At 33.4% G+C, this 12,691-nt stretch overlaps 1 protein-coding gene across 5 annotated transcripts in view; it reads left to right on the forward strand.

Annotated features, from left to right (window-relative positions):
- The first annotated feature begins 1,106 nt into the window (after nt 1–1,106).
- Nucleotides 1,107–12,691, forward strand: part of LOC134848454 (receptor tyrosine-protein kinase erbB-2-like) — an 83,787-nt gene continuing 72,202 nt past the window's right edge. For 2 of the 5 annotated variants that reach the window (XM_063865923.1, XM_063865952.1), the window contains exons 1-4: nt 1,107–3,238; nt 6,844–7,201; nt 7,419–7,465; nt 7,743–7,889. In XM_063865923.1, coding sequence (XP_063721993.1) covers nt 3,169–3,238; nt 6,844–7,201; nt 7,419–7,465; nt 7,743–7,889 — 622 coding nt within the window. In that variant the 5' untranslated portion in view covers nt 1,107–3,168. The remainder of the gene's footprint in view (nt 3,239–6,843; nt 7,202–7,418; nt 7,466–7,742; nt 7,890–12,691) is intronic. The other 3 variants (XM_063865930.1, XM_063865936.1, XM_063865943.1) reach the window with 3 other exon arrangements.

Raw genomic sequence — 12,691 nt, forward strand, 5'->3', positions numbered from 1 at the left:
TTCCTTGTCGATTGTAGCGGTAAGCAGCTAAAAGGGTTTGTCACATATGATCCATTATTGCTCAAGAATTCACATGACGAAAGATTTCACGGGTCTTAAGATGGAGATCACATATTCCATAAGATAATGCATCGATAAGAATGTATGAATTTAATTAGTTCTTAGGGTGCATGAAATGAGCTTACCATAAAAGATAAAAAGTAAATTAGGCCAATAAATTGCTTTTCGAGCCCCATTTTTGATTAATTGTTTGAGCGTAGAAAAAAAGATCTAGATGTATCAAAAAAATTTGAGGTTAATTACTAAATTTTTAAAATCAGACCGCTGTAGGTTATAAATGTGTATAAAGTCACCTGGGATTCACTATATATTCAGTCTCCTATAAAACTGAGTTTTTGTGATTTTTGTTCGCGTGTTCTTTTTTTAAAAAAGGAAAGCATCCTGTAGAATGGAGTTTCCATGTAGCAGTAGAGATGTTTTTCAATTATTTGTAAGATGCATTTCAGACGGCTTTGACTGTTATATTAAATTCCGTAACTATAACGAGTCTATTATTTTCAACTGGCTAGTGCAAGCATCCGTGACTGTCAAATAACCGCACGAGTATTCGCTTCTGGGACTCCTTTGAAAAGAGGGGAGTGATTGTTCCCTGATATTTGGAATATTTTGGCCTCTATCTGGGAATAAAAGAAATGCTGCTCCGATTAGATTAGATTAAATTTTTGTTCGCCAATCAGTCAGCTGATTACTGAGTTGAACTGCTCTCGTTAGTAGGACACGTAAAACGAACAGACAATTATAAGCTTACATTACGATCGCAAGGCCGTCCCTTTTTTCTCCAATTCTGTGTCAAATGTCTTTTTTTCTCATTTTCTCGTCTCATATTTTTTACTAAAAGGAGTTACAAATTGTCTCAATATTTGCACTTGCATCTTATATGTGCGCATGTTTAGACTACGAGTATAAGCTTTTAAATGATTTAACGTGTCTTTTCATCTTTTTATCCTGGAGTGATGAGGAAAAAAGCTACATATTTCTTTAATGACTAAAAACTATTTGACCTCATAAATTCATTTTTAAATACATAACATGTAGTTAATAAATACTTGTAATGTCTCAACTATTTTGAAATTTATTTTATGTTGGGAGACTTTTTATCTCGTGAACAGGCTAATATTTTACATCTGTATTTTCAGATATTAGGAATGGTTTGAGGTAATGTATTTTGAAACCAAGGATGACGATTAAATTTATCAAACCTCGGTTAGTTCAATAATCCAGTGCCTGCTTATTGAAGCAGCAACAATCGCAACCTAAATACAGTTCGGAATAGGCTTGTGGAGTTATTGTTGAGCGATTTAGTTTCTCTGCAATTTAATAGCTTTCTGAGGATCTCCAGACATCTTAACATGTGGTAGACAACTGAACTGGAATGTCATTTGTATCTGCAGATTCTTATCGTTTTTTGAGATTTATTTTGCAATTATTGAAATGTTTGCAAAATTACCAGACATAAATATCATCACAAGTCCAGCACACATTACAAAGAGTGGACATGTTTATTTGCCCTTAACTTACCGCGATGGGCGTTTACCAAAGATTTTAACAAATATTTAGCTTCTTGATTACTCAATCTCAATTTCTATCATTTTTTCTATTAGCAAACAGTAATTTCAGTAAAGCTTGTCTCTTCATTTTGTAAAAGAATTAGTGCTGAAGTTGTACTGGCAGTTTAGTAGTTCATCTCATCTAATCTATAGTTTACTTGATTATCGGGCGTGAGACAGAATACTGTCCCTTTTTCTAGTGTGACTCCAAGCGTTCAAAGAGAAAAACTAATGCATGTTTGAACAAAGCTAGTTTCAGCAAATCGTTCTCAAATAAAAATTTTCTTTAATCAGTCTTACGGTCACCACATTTGCACGGAGAGGTTCTTTTTCAACGCAATCTCAAACTCGAGAGCACTTAGCCAGGCTGAAGTATATTTAATATTAAGCTGTATGTTATATGCGAGAATCTCAGTTGCCGAAAAATGAACCAACAAAACAAAAAGTAACCGAGTAGCAGCAGGCACGATTGTACAGACCAAACTATAATCAATTTGGTTTTGCTTAATCGGCGTGCAAAACTTACAAACCATTATTGGACCAGTATTTTTGATTTTCTATACCTCAGACTGCTTTGAGCGTTTTGTTAATTTGCTGCTGCGAAGATACAAATGAGTCTCGAAAGTTAAAACGAAAACTACTTAGACTGTGGTCCGTTTAAGCTATTGAGGATATTGCTCATAGATTATTAAAAACACCTCCGTTAACAATTAATTAACGACTGTAATAACATTATCTAACGGTCTCTTAATTTTATAAAACCGCTAGCTACTTCATTTCTTACGTTTACTGTAACTATTTTACCTCTGAATCTAAATTAATCGTTGATTTTTCCCGAAGATTGCAAAAAAACTTCAATAAAAATTGCGTATTGTTATTTCGTCAAGTTTTGCCTGAAATTATTATTTGAAAAGCTTTAATTTTTTTGTAGCCACTTGAGCATAGCTCTTAGCATTGCCTCGCGTTCCGTTGCAAATCTTGATACTGCGTTAACTTAAGGTCACATTCGATTTCTACCAAGCTTCTTGGAGATGGTTGTATAACAAATAAGTCTTCTAGAACATCTTCTAAAACGCCATTAGGGAATGTGTTTAGCACAGATCCAGTTGAATTTATAATTAAATCCGTTTATCAAATTCAACTCTTCAATTTGTACATTACCTTTCAATCTTCTATTTTTACCATCGAGAGCATTTGAGTCTCTCAATTTGAATTGTAGTGTCGTTTGTATATATTAAAATTGATCTTCCTACCCAGCTCTTCAAACTTTATTTGACTAAGCTTAATAGTCTCTCCGACATCCTACTTATTGTCACGGTTGAGATTTATAAAAGAAAAGAGAATTGGACTTCTGTTCTCATAACTGTTCCATACCTTGTCTGTGTAACTGTGTTACCAAAACTTAGCTGCAATTCTTCGTCAAAAGTCTTATTGAGGGTCACTAATTACCAGCTGGTTGAACCTTTTAATTAGCAATAGCTTCTTGGAATCCAGATATGTTAGATATCGAAATTTTGTTGGAAGACTTAAATATTAAGTAATCCATTGTTACTTTTTGAAAATGAATTTAATATCCCTAATCAGCTGTGTTACATTTTTTGTCTCATCTCTTACGCCAATTACTTCACGCGGTTAGTTTTTTTCTGCATATTACGGGGCTGAAAAACCTCGGTAATAGGGTAAAATGTTTTAGACTGATTTTCTTGCATAAAAAAAATTTGTTCCTACTACCGAATGTGGAGAGAACTTTTCGTTTTGAACATGGGGAGGAAGAGTTTCGTTTTGTATGTTGATTTTTGCAAAAAAAACTGAAGCACTTCTATTGAAAGGTTCTAAATAAGATGATATGTAAGTTGTTATCTTAGGTGATATATTTTGTGGGATAGTATACCAAGATCAGGTAGATGAAATTCGATTCATACTAAACATATTTTCCTGATGGTCACCACTACTCAGTTCATGCTAATGTCTGAAAAATTTCGTCTTAAACTTCGTTTTCTAGTCTTCGGACTAATTATTTTTTGAATTCGGCTACAGAAAACGAGAGTAAGTGTCAAAGAAATTGCTATGGTTTCATACCAGTTGGTTGCTCTTTGATTATTATTCCGTCCATTGAAAATGGAGAGGAACTTTGTATTCGGGTGTTAAGGTTTTTTGCCTTCCACGCAAAATCTGCTACCACAAATAATCATCGGAATGGGTCGAATAATATATCATATTAAAGGTCTTTCAGACGCTTTTCGAACAATTCTAAAAAAAAATTCCAAAAAAATTCAAGTGTCGAGAAAAATCGGTTTGAAATTTTTGATTTTTCGTCTAAATTCGAGAGAGTAAAGCGGGCGAGCACGCTTATTTATGCTTAATTTAGGCCGCTTACAATAGCTTATTTATGCTGGCATTTAGTTTTGCTCAAATAAAGTTAGCTGTTCGAGATTTTTTAACGCCATTCTGGAAATCAAAAACTTGCAATTTTAAAAAAATTTTTAGTAATTTTTTTGTTTAGCCATTTTTCTTCAAAAATGTTCCCAGTTTGCCTGTTTTACTATGACTGTCAAATATGCCTAATTTGTAGTTTATGGTTTAAATCCTTTTATCACGCCACGCAGAAGATAACCGACACTAATTTGAAAAAAAAAACTTTTTAATAGTTTTTAAAGACTATGGTTGGAACATTCTGTGCTATTTGCATGGTAACTGACTGTCTTTTTTTCTTTCATATTGGTTTTTTTTTGGTGGAGAACACACACATTGAAAATAAAATGTTTTTTTTTGTTTTAGTTTGGTCGTTGAATGTTATAATTTTTAGACTCACATTTCAAAGTCATTTTGCAAAGGAATGTAAAATTACGCTCATTGATAACCCAAATGTTTTTGGCGTAATGTCATTGGACTCCAAAGCGAATGTAGTTATTCAAACTTAAACAGGAATTCACAAAAAAAATAATTAATCAGTGTTTCCCAAATGGTTTTATCTAAAAAAAATGTCAATCATCAAAAGCAATTAAAGTAGTTTTCAGCCCATTGTATTCAGTTTTTTGTTGAAACAAGAGCTCCATTTTGTCTCAAGTGTATGGGTTATATTTTTTGTTTCACAGAACTGTAATTTTGAAAATGACTAGTTGAGTTATGCAGTGTTATGTAAATGAAGATGTTAGAACGGGATTTGAAAAAAATGAAAAAGTTTGAAAATAAATAACCATACAATTTACTTTTGAGCTCTCATTTTTCCGACCATTGAAAATGGACAGGAAATTGGTCTTCTTGTATTTTTTGTTCCAACCACCAACTTTGTATTCGGTTGTGTTTTAGTTTTTTTCTTTCGTTTTCCTGCAAAATAAGGTACCACAAATAATGATCGGACTGGGTTGAGTGATAGTTTATAGTCAAGCCTTTTCAGTCGGGATTTAAACCACATTTAAAAGTTTCTGAAAAGTTTTCCCGGTGTCAAGAAAAACCGGTTTGAAATTTTTGATTTTTCATCTAATTTTGAGCGAGTGAGCTGGCTTACATCAGCTTATTTATGCTTAATTTAAGTCTTGAAAATTTAGTTTCACTCAAATGAAGTTAATTTTGCAGTTTTTTGCTTCATCTTAAGCGTAAAAAACTTCAAAATATTTTGGGAACGTTTATTGATTTTTTGTTTTTCTCATTATTTGTCTTGAAAAATTGTTTTTCAATTTGCATATTTTACATGACTGAAGAAAATGCCAATGCCTAGGCTCTTTTTTTTTTTGCTCAGATTCCTTTATCGCACCAAGCCAAAAAACGAAACTAATTGTAAAAATAATTTTGTTCTATTTTTTAAGACTTGTCGGAAAATTCTGTGCTACTTGCACAGTAACCGGCTATCCTTCTTCTTAGTGTCATTTTCCACGCATAATTAGGTACGAGAGATAATCATCGGACTATTTTGAGTGATATATCTTACCAAATCCCTTTAAGTCGTGATTCGAATGACATAAAAAAAATTGAAAAAGTTCTCACAATGTCGAGAGTTTATGCTAATTTCCATCGAGTGAAGCAAACGTGTAGGTCTTTTTAAAACTTATTACTAAAGTGAACACTACAGTATTATTACTACTGTAAAACTAGTTCTCGCTCGAAGTTTTTGAACTGGGCGACAGAACACGAGACTAAGTGTCAACGATCGTGGTATGTTTTTATGCCAGTGGGTGGCTGTGTGAATTTTTTCATTTCATAGTTTCTATTGTTTTTTTAGATAAGCAAAAAATCTGAAAATGTGTTTTTCTTTTTAGCTTGGACGGTGACAATGTTATAATTTTTAAGTTTGTTATTCGGTATGAAATGCTTACAGTATAAGGAAGAAAGGCTAACTGTTGTCTGCTCGATTGTTGCTGTGTAAGTTATGATAATAATTAGATACTAGCAATAGTTTAAAATGAATTTTTTCATCACATTGAACTTAATCTAATTGAGATTATTGAAAGAACATTTTGGCGTTTTTTGATATTTTTTGTCTGATTTTTTATTAGTTAGCTGATTTTTTTTAGTTCGTAAAAAGTTTTGTCGTCAAAGTTCGTTTCTTTGATTACACTTGCGAAAGAACGTTGCTTGTAATTGTGAACTAGAACTTTCCTGTAAACTACTCTTACAAATCTGCATGAAATTGAAAATGATTGATTATAAAAACATAGCAATTTCCAGGCCTGTTTTTACTTGGTCTAGAGGTAAATTTTTTTTCAGTATGTACCAAATATTTTTGCTGAAAAGTTGAATTGTTGGACTTTCGTTTGTGTACTTATCTTTTGTCGGCTCAGATGCCGCATCAGGGTTTTGTTATGTAGGCAATTTTCATTATAAATGGAAGTGTTGTTGATGTTCTTCTGTAATTGCAAAGTCTACTAGCCCTGAAATAGTTTTTTTTCCTTTTTTTTGCGCCTAAAAGTTTTTTTTGGCTTTAATCAAATAAAAACGTTAATCGAAATCATTTGTCAGGCTTTTAAAATTTTACCTCATTTGACCTCCGGCTAGTTAAAAATCGGTTGTAAAATTTCATCTACGCCATAATTCATCGCCTTTCTACGAGTGTGGTCTAAAAGAATTGTACAAAAGGCTAAGCGTTGCTTCAAAAAGGTCACTTTTTTCTGAAGAAAAGTTAAACAAAAGTGCATTAAATCAAATGTCACGGCTCTTTTCTCTTCTGGTAGCAAAAACTTATGACGTATCAATTGCTGAATTTTTTCTCCGGTATTCTGTAATTTAATTTTGGTTTCAGAATGCCCTGGAACCTCAAACAAGTTCAGTTCTGCGTCTGGGGGTTACGAAACCGAAGACGATTCGAAGAAGAACGAATATTTAAAACTGCAGATGAAATATTGGAAAGGCGGACAGAAATGTACACGCATCTACGGAAATTTAGAAATAGCCAACATCGTCGAAGAAGAGGGGGAAGCTTTCGATTTTGACTTCTTGAGCGAAGTTAGGGAGATCTCGGGATATCTTCTGATTTACAACGTAGAATTGAAGGAAATATTTTTGCCAAATTTGGTAATCGTGAGAGGCAATGAGCTTGTTCATTGTCAGCATTCTAATTCTCAATGCTCCCTGTATATACAGGACGACGCCGGCCATATGTTCGCATTTAACTGGCGTTTTTCAATACAAATGAAATTTTGTGTTAGCTTTTTTTGCATGTTCCTTCAGATTCTCGTAAAAATAAAAACATGGCCTTGTTGAAAAAATAATTTTAACTCTTGTTAGTTTGCCCATTTGGAAATTATTTATTCAAGGAAATATTTATTAAAAATTAAAAAATTTATAAATTGAAAATGCGAACACATTATATTGCAGGCTTAACGTAAAAGGCTTACAATCTGTGCGTCTCCCAAAACTCAAAGGTATGTTTCGCGGTAAATTGCGAGTAAATTTTTTTTAGTAGAAAAGGCATAAAATAACCAAATGGTGTCTGGTATCGAATATCCAACCCAATCAAAATATCCGTCAACTATTAACAATGTTCAATTGTTGTACCTAGAAACTCTATGCATTTAGTTGTAGAGGGAGTAATAAATGAAAGGATCCGTTCAGGCATATTGGAAGGCCGATTAAATTTGGTGGTTGTAGTCACATCACAAATGCTGTCCGAATGGAGTAGTTCATCGCTAATATTTGCAGAAATCACGCGTGGAGGCATTTACATAAAGGCGGAAAAGGCATGCTTTCTCAGCATGGTGAACTTCCTTGACATTATGCAGACAGCTCCTACAGCTAAATATCCTCTGGATGTTACAACCTCTGGAGATAAGTGCAAACGACTCATAGGTCAGTATCAGCTGTAATCGAAAAACTGTTCGTGACCGTGTCATAATTTCCAAACAAACTAGGATAGCTAGTTGCTTTAAAAGTCGCCAATAAAAACTCAGAAACTAGTTAAGTAAGACTAATTACCAATGCAGTATACGACATGCATGCAGTATGTCAGTATATTTGCGCTAATTGGTCTATTACTCTCACTGTGCATCGTTATTAGTGTTTTTCCAATAAATTGTCAGTTCAAATTTTTTTAATGCCATTTCTTCGGTGTTATTTTTTGAATTTTCGACTTCGTCGCTTTCGGTTTACTTTTTGTTGGCTCAGTTTCCGCTTTGTTTTTACCATCCAACTGAATCGCTTATTTAATTTTTTCTTACATTATAGTTGATTTTAGTGTTTTGATTTACCTCTGCTGTTTGCTGTGTTTCTCTGAGATACATTTTTTCGTATTTCCAAAAAAAATTGTTGATTTATGATTATTTCCTTGGTATTTTTTTTCGGATCAATTGGCGTCTAACCACATGTTTTTGGCTTAGTGGACCCTCGAAAACTACTAAAATGTTGCTGGACGCTTTTTTGTGTTTTTCGTCAGTTTTTCTGAAATTTTTCGAATTTCCGAAAAAATGTTCAATGTTTTATGACAACCATTTCTGTTGATATTTTTGTTTCCGGATCACTTGGGTCTAACCTTGAGTTGTTGGCTTAGTGAACATTCGGAAATTACTTGAAGCTTGCTTACTGCTAGTGATTGTGTTTTATGTCAGTTTTTTTTGAGATTCAATTTTTCGTATTTCCAAAAATTTGTTGAATATTTTATGACATCAATTTCTATTGGTATTTTAGTTCTCGGATCAATTTGGCGTCTATCCACGTGTTTTAGGCCTGGTAGACGCTTGGAAAATACTAAAACTTGCTGTCTTCTAGTCGTTGTGTTTCTCGTCTGTTTTTCTAAGATTGAGTTTATCGTATTTCCAAAACTAGTTGATTTTTTATGACAATTTCTTTGGCGTTTTTGTTTCTGATCGATTGGCGTCTAACCATGTGTTGTTAGCTTAGTGGACGATCTAAAATTACTAAAAGCTTGCTATTATTAGTTTTTTCGTTTCTGTTGTTTTTTTTGAGATCGAATTTTTCGTTTTTCCAGAATTATATTGAATTTTTTATGTCAACGGTTTTTTTTGCTATTTTTGTTTTCGGATCAATTGGGTCTAACCACATGTTGTTGGCTCAATGGGCGATCGGAAAAAACTAAAAGCTTGCTTAATGCTACTGGTTGTGTTTCTCGTCTGTTTTTTGAGAGTTAATTTTTCGTATTTCCAAAAAAAATGTTGATTTTTCCATGAATTTCCTTTTGTTTGTGATCGATTGGTTTTTAACCACGTGTTGTTGGTTTAGTGGACGCTCGAAAATACTAAAAACTTGCTTACTGCAAGTGTTTGTGTTTCTGTCTCTTTTTTGAGATTGAGTTTTTCGGATTTCCAAAAATATGTTGAATTTTTTATGACAAAAATTTTTCTTATGACATTTTTTGTTTTGGGATCGATTGGCGTGTAACCTCGGGTTGTTGGCTTAGGGAACTCTCTGAAAATACTTAAAGCGTGCCTGATTGTGGTGGTTGTCTTTCTCGTCTGTTTTTCTGTGATTGAAGTTTTCGTATTTCCAGTTTTTTTTCAAGTTTTATTCCACTTCGTTATTTCCATCTCACTGACCATGTAGTAGCTTGCAATGGTACTCTATCGTTGTATCGCAAGTGATGCGAAGCTCCGCTTCGCTTTTGTTTTAAGTTTTTTCACCAACTCTGAATTTGCAATTTTTATCTTTTGTTGCTTTATTCGTCACAAAGGTTTCGGCTTTTGTTCTATTTTCTTGGTGACCATATTTTATGTCTTTTAAGGGAACAAGTATTATTTATACTCTTGTATGTTTCCGAAGTGGGGCAGTAAATTGTAGAATTTTAGAACTTTTCATGACAAAAAATATTTTTTCGGCTCAACGGATTAGTTACCTATCGCTAAATGTTTCTGAATACTTATTTAAAGCCAGTGATTGTGATTCGCGCAGTTTGGACGTGTTTCGCTTCGGTTTGAACATCATTCCAATTTATTTTACTTGTGATTTCTATATTTTTTCAATTTCTTTTGACTTCGTGGCTTTTGTTTCATTTCGTTTTCAACTTGAAGTGCTATCGAAATCGTTTTCAACTTGTGGTATCGAAATTGGTGCGAAGCTCCGCTTAGCCTGTATTTGATTGTCTATTAATTTTTTCATTTGTTTGCTTTTAATAAAGCTATTCTTTTTAATATTTTAAAGAAATATTATGTTTTTTTGCAGTTTTTAATTGTCTTGTTCCAAAGCTATTTCAATTCTCATGTTATTTGAGTTGTTATTTTGGGCTACTTCCAAAAAGTAGCTAGTTGTTAAATGTTGGAAAAAGCTTTTTTTTCGGGGTTGGTCCCATATTGCGCTGGGATTTAAGCAGGGCTTCAAATTGGGCTGCTCTTTTTGAAATGCAGCCTTAATATTTGTCTGCTTAGTGAAGAGAGGGAGATAATTTTTTTCATGTGGATTTCAAATAGTTAGGCCCGTGTGTTCATATAGCGTGTAAAATGTTACCCTGAAATCCATCAGAAAAGAATGCCTCGCTTTACTCTGCGAGTAGGCGAGAATGATTTTTTGACGATTTGCAAGCTTGCTATGGCAGGAGATTGAAATTCCATGCTTATCAATTAGGTCTATTTTTAAAATTTCATTCGCCTCTTGATGAACTGTCCTAAAATTTTGTTTCCAATTTTCATGTAATCAACCTGAGATGCGAATTATATGACTCTCTTTTAGTGTTTTTCAGGTCGTAGTTTTTTCAAGAAAAGTCTTAAAATTCGTGCACGCTCAATTTTCAATTTTGCGGTTTATTTTGCTATCGCATTCGAATCCATCTCTAAACTGAAGATATGTAGTTTTTTCTAATGCTCTTATATGAAATAGTACTAGGCAAAAAAGTTGATGTTTTTGGATCATTTTTTTTCTATGTTAAAACATGCGAGAAAATCTTAATTAAGCCGCTAAAATCAAATTGTGCGGTTACTAGGTCGCCAAATTTTTTCTTTGGCTGTTTCAAAATCCTTTTTCTCTAAGTTTTTTAAAATAATGAAACTTTAACAGCGTTTGTGTTAATTAATAAAATTATTTTATTTAATGCTATTTTCGTGATATGTTCTTTCTGCAAATCGCTTCATTTGAATATTTTAAGTTCAAACAAGTTTTTACGAGGGTTTACTGGTCAGTGAAAAAGTAAAAAAAGAAAAATTGCATCATTTCAAATCCAATTTCAAAACCCGTTTGGAGCGAAATATTGCGTTCCAATTTTTGAAGCTATCGTTTTCAAATGTATCAGATAGATGATCTCTTTCATGCAACGAGTTCCTGGAAATTCATCTATTCATAAAACCGTCAAAATTTACCGTACCGGAAGTTTGATCACTAGCTTTTGAGAAGCTAGGATCATATATAAAGTAATGATATTCAACCGTATCATTAATTTGGTTTCCGGGAATAATTTAAGGCAAAATTCGGTTTATAGAGGAACGGTAATAAACTGTGCCACAATTTGCTCTCGGGGTGAAATTTCTGGAAATTGGAAGTAGCAATGGACCCTGCGGAATTATGATTAAGTTGTAACCCATTACCAAGAATCGCTGCTGTAAGCAACGTAAAAGCTTGATCCTTTTGTCACTTTTTGTGTTTATACTTTTGCTGTGTTTTGAGTATTCAGTCTTTACACTAGCTAACTTTAGAGAGCGTTAGTGTTATACTACGACTATTCTTTTTTCTAGCCTAAGTCGCAAATATTGGTGCCAGTTTTGAGGCACCGCTACGGCTTTTTTTTCGCTAGTTTTGCGAAGCGCAGCTTCGCCTCTGTGTTATACTTTTGCTATGAGCAAGGGTATTGCAACCAGGGAATAGACTTGCCGTTAAACTCTTTGTTCACAGAATTCATATCAGTTAACTTAATTAGCATATTAATTTATTGATATTACTTCTGCCTGCTTAGAGTCTAGGTAACGCACTTATTTGGAACAACAAAAGCTGGGTTGCAGTCCGCCAGTAGCATTATTTTTTGGAAATTGATAATTTTCAGCTCGGAAAATTTTAGTTATCGACCTATCGTTTGTCTGCTTATTTGGTTCTTGGCTAAGCTTTGACAGCGTAAACTATTCTACTGATATAAAGCAATTTTTACAAACGCTTTAGTCATTCTGACTATTTCTGTAATGGTGCGGGCTATTGAGCTCCAAAATTTCCCCCCAATTTTGTTTAAAGAAATTTCTTTTCCTATTATTTAAGAATTGGTCTTATTTTTTTAATCACAAGAAATCAACGAATGGATCCTTATCTGATAACACAATTTTCAATTAAATTCCGCTATTTTTCAAATATTTCGATCACTTATGTTTTGAATTTGTCAAAGGAGCTTTCCTGATTCCAAAGTCTTATAGATTTTTTTTTTGATCCGTAGCAGTATTGAAAAATTAGATTTTATTGCATTTAGCCTTTTTTTGCCTCCGCTTCGCCTCTGTATTCAAAAGTGAACCCAAGAAGATTGGAGATTTTTTTGGTATTCACATGCTGCTTATTATTGTTCTCTTCATTTGCTTAAGGTTTGTAGAGTCAGTTTCCTGCAAATACTTGATTTTCTTCCGAGCCTCGAAGAAAGATAGGATTAGAAATGCTTTGGGTGGATTTTTTGGACCATTCATGAGCATCAGAATCTGTTAGCCAATTTTCGCAGGTCTTAAATCAACTTCCTCGGCTAT

Source organism: Symsagittifera roscoffensis, chromosome 1 (assembly GCF_963678635.1).
Source record: "Symsagittifera roscoffensis chromosome 1, txSymRosc1.1, whole genome shotgun sequence".
NCBI classification, from domain to species: Eukaryota; Metazoa; Xenacoelomorpha; order Acoela; family Convolutidae; genus Symsagittifera; species Symsagittifera roscoffensis.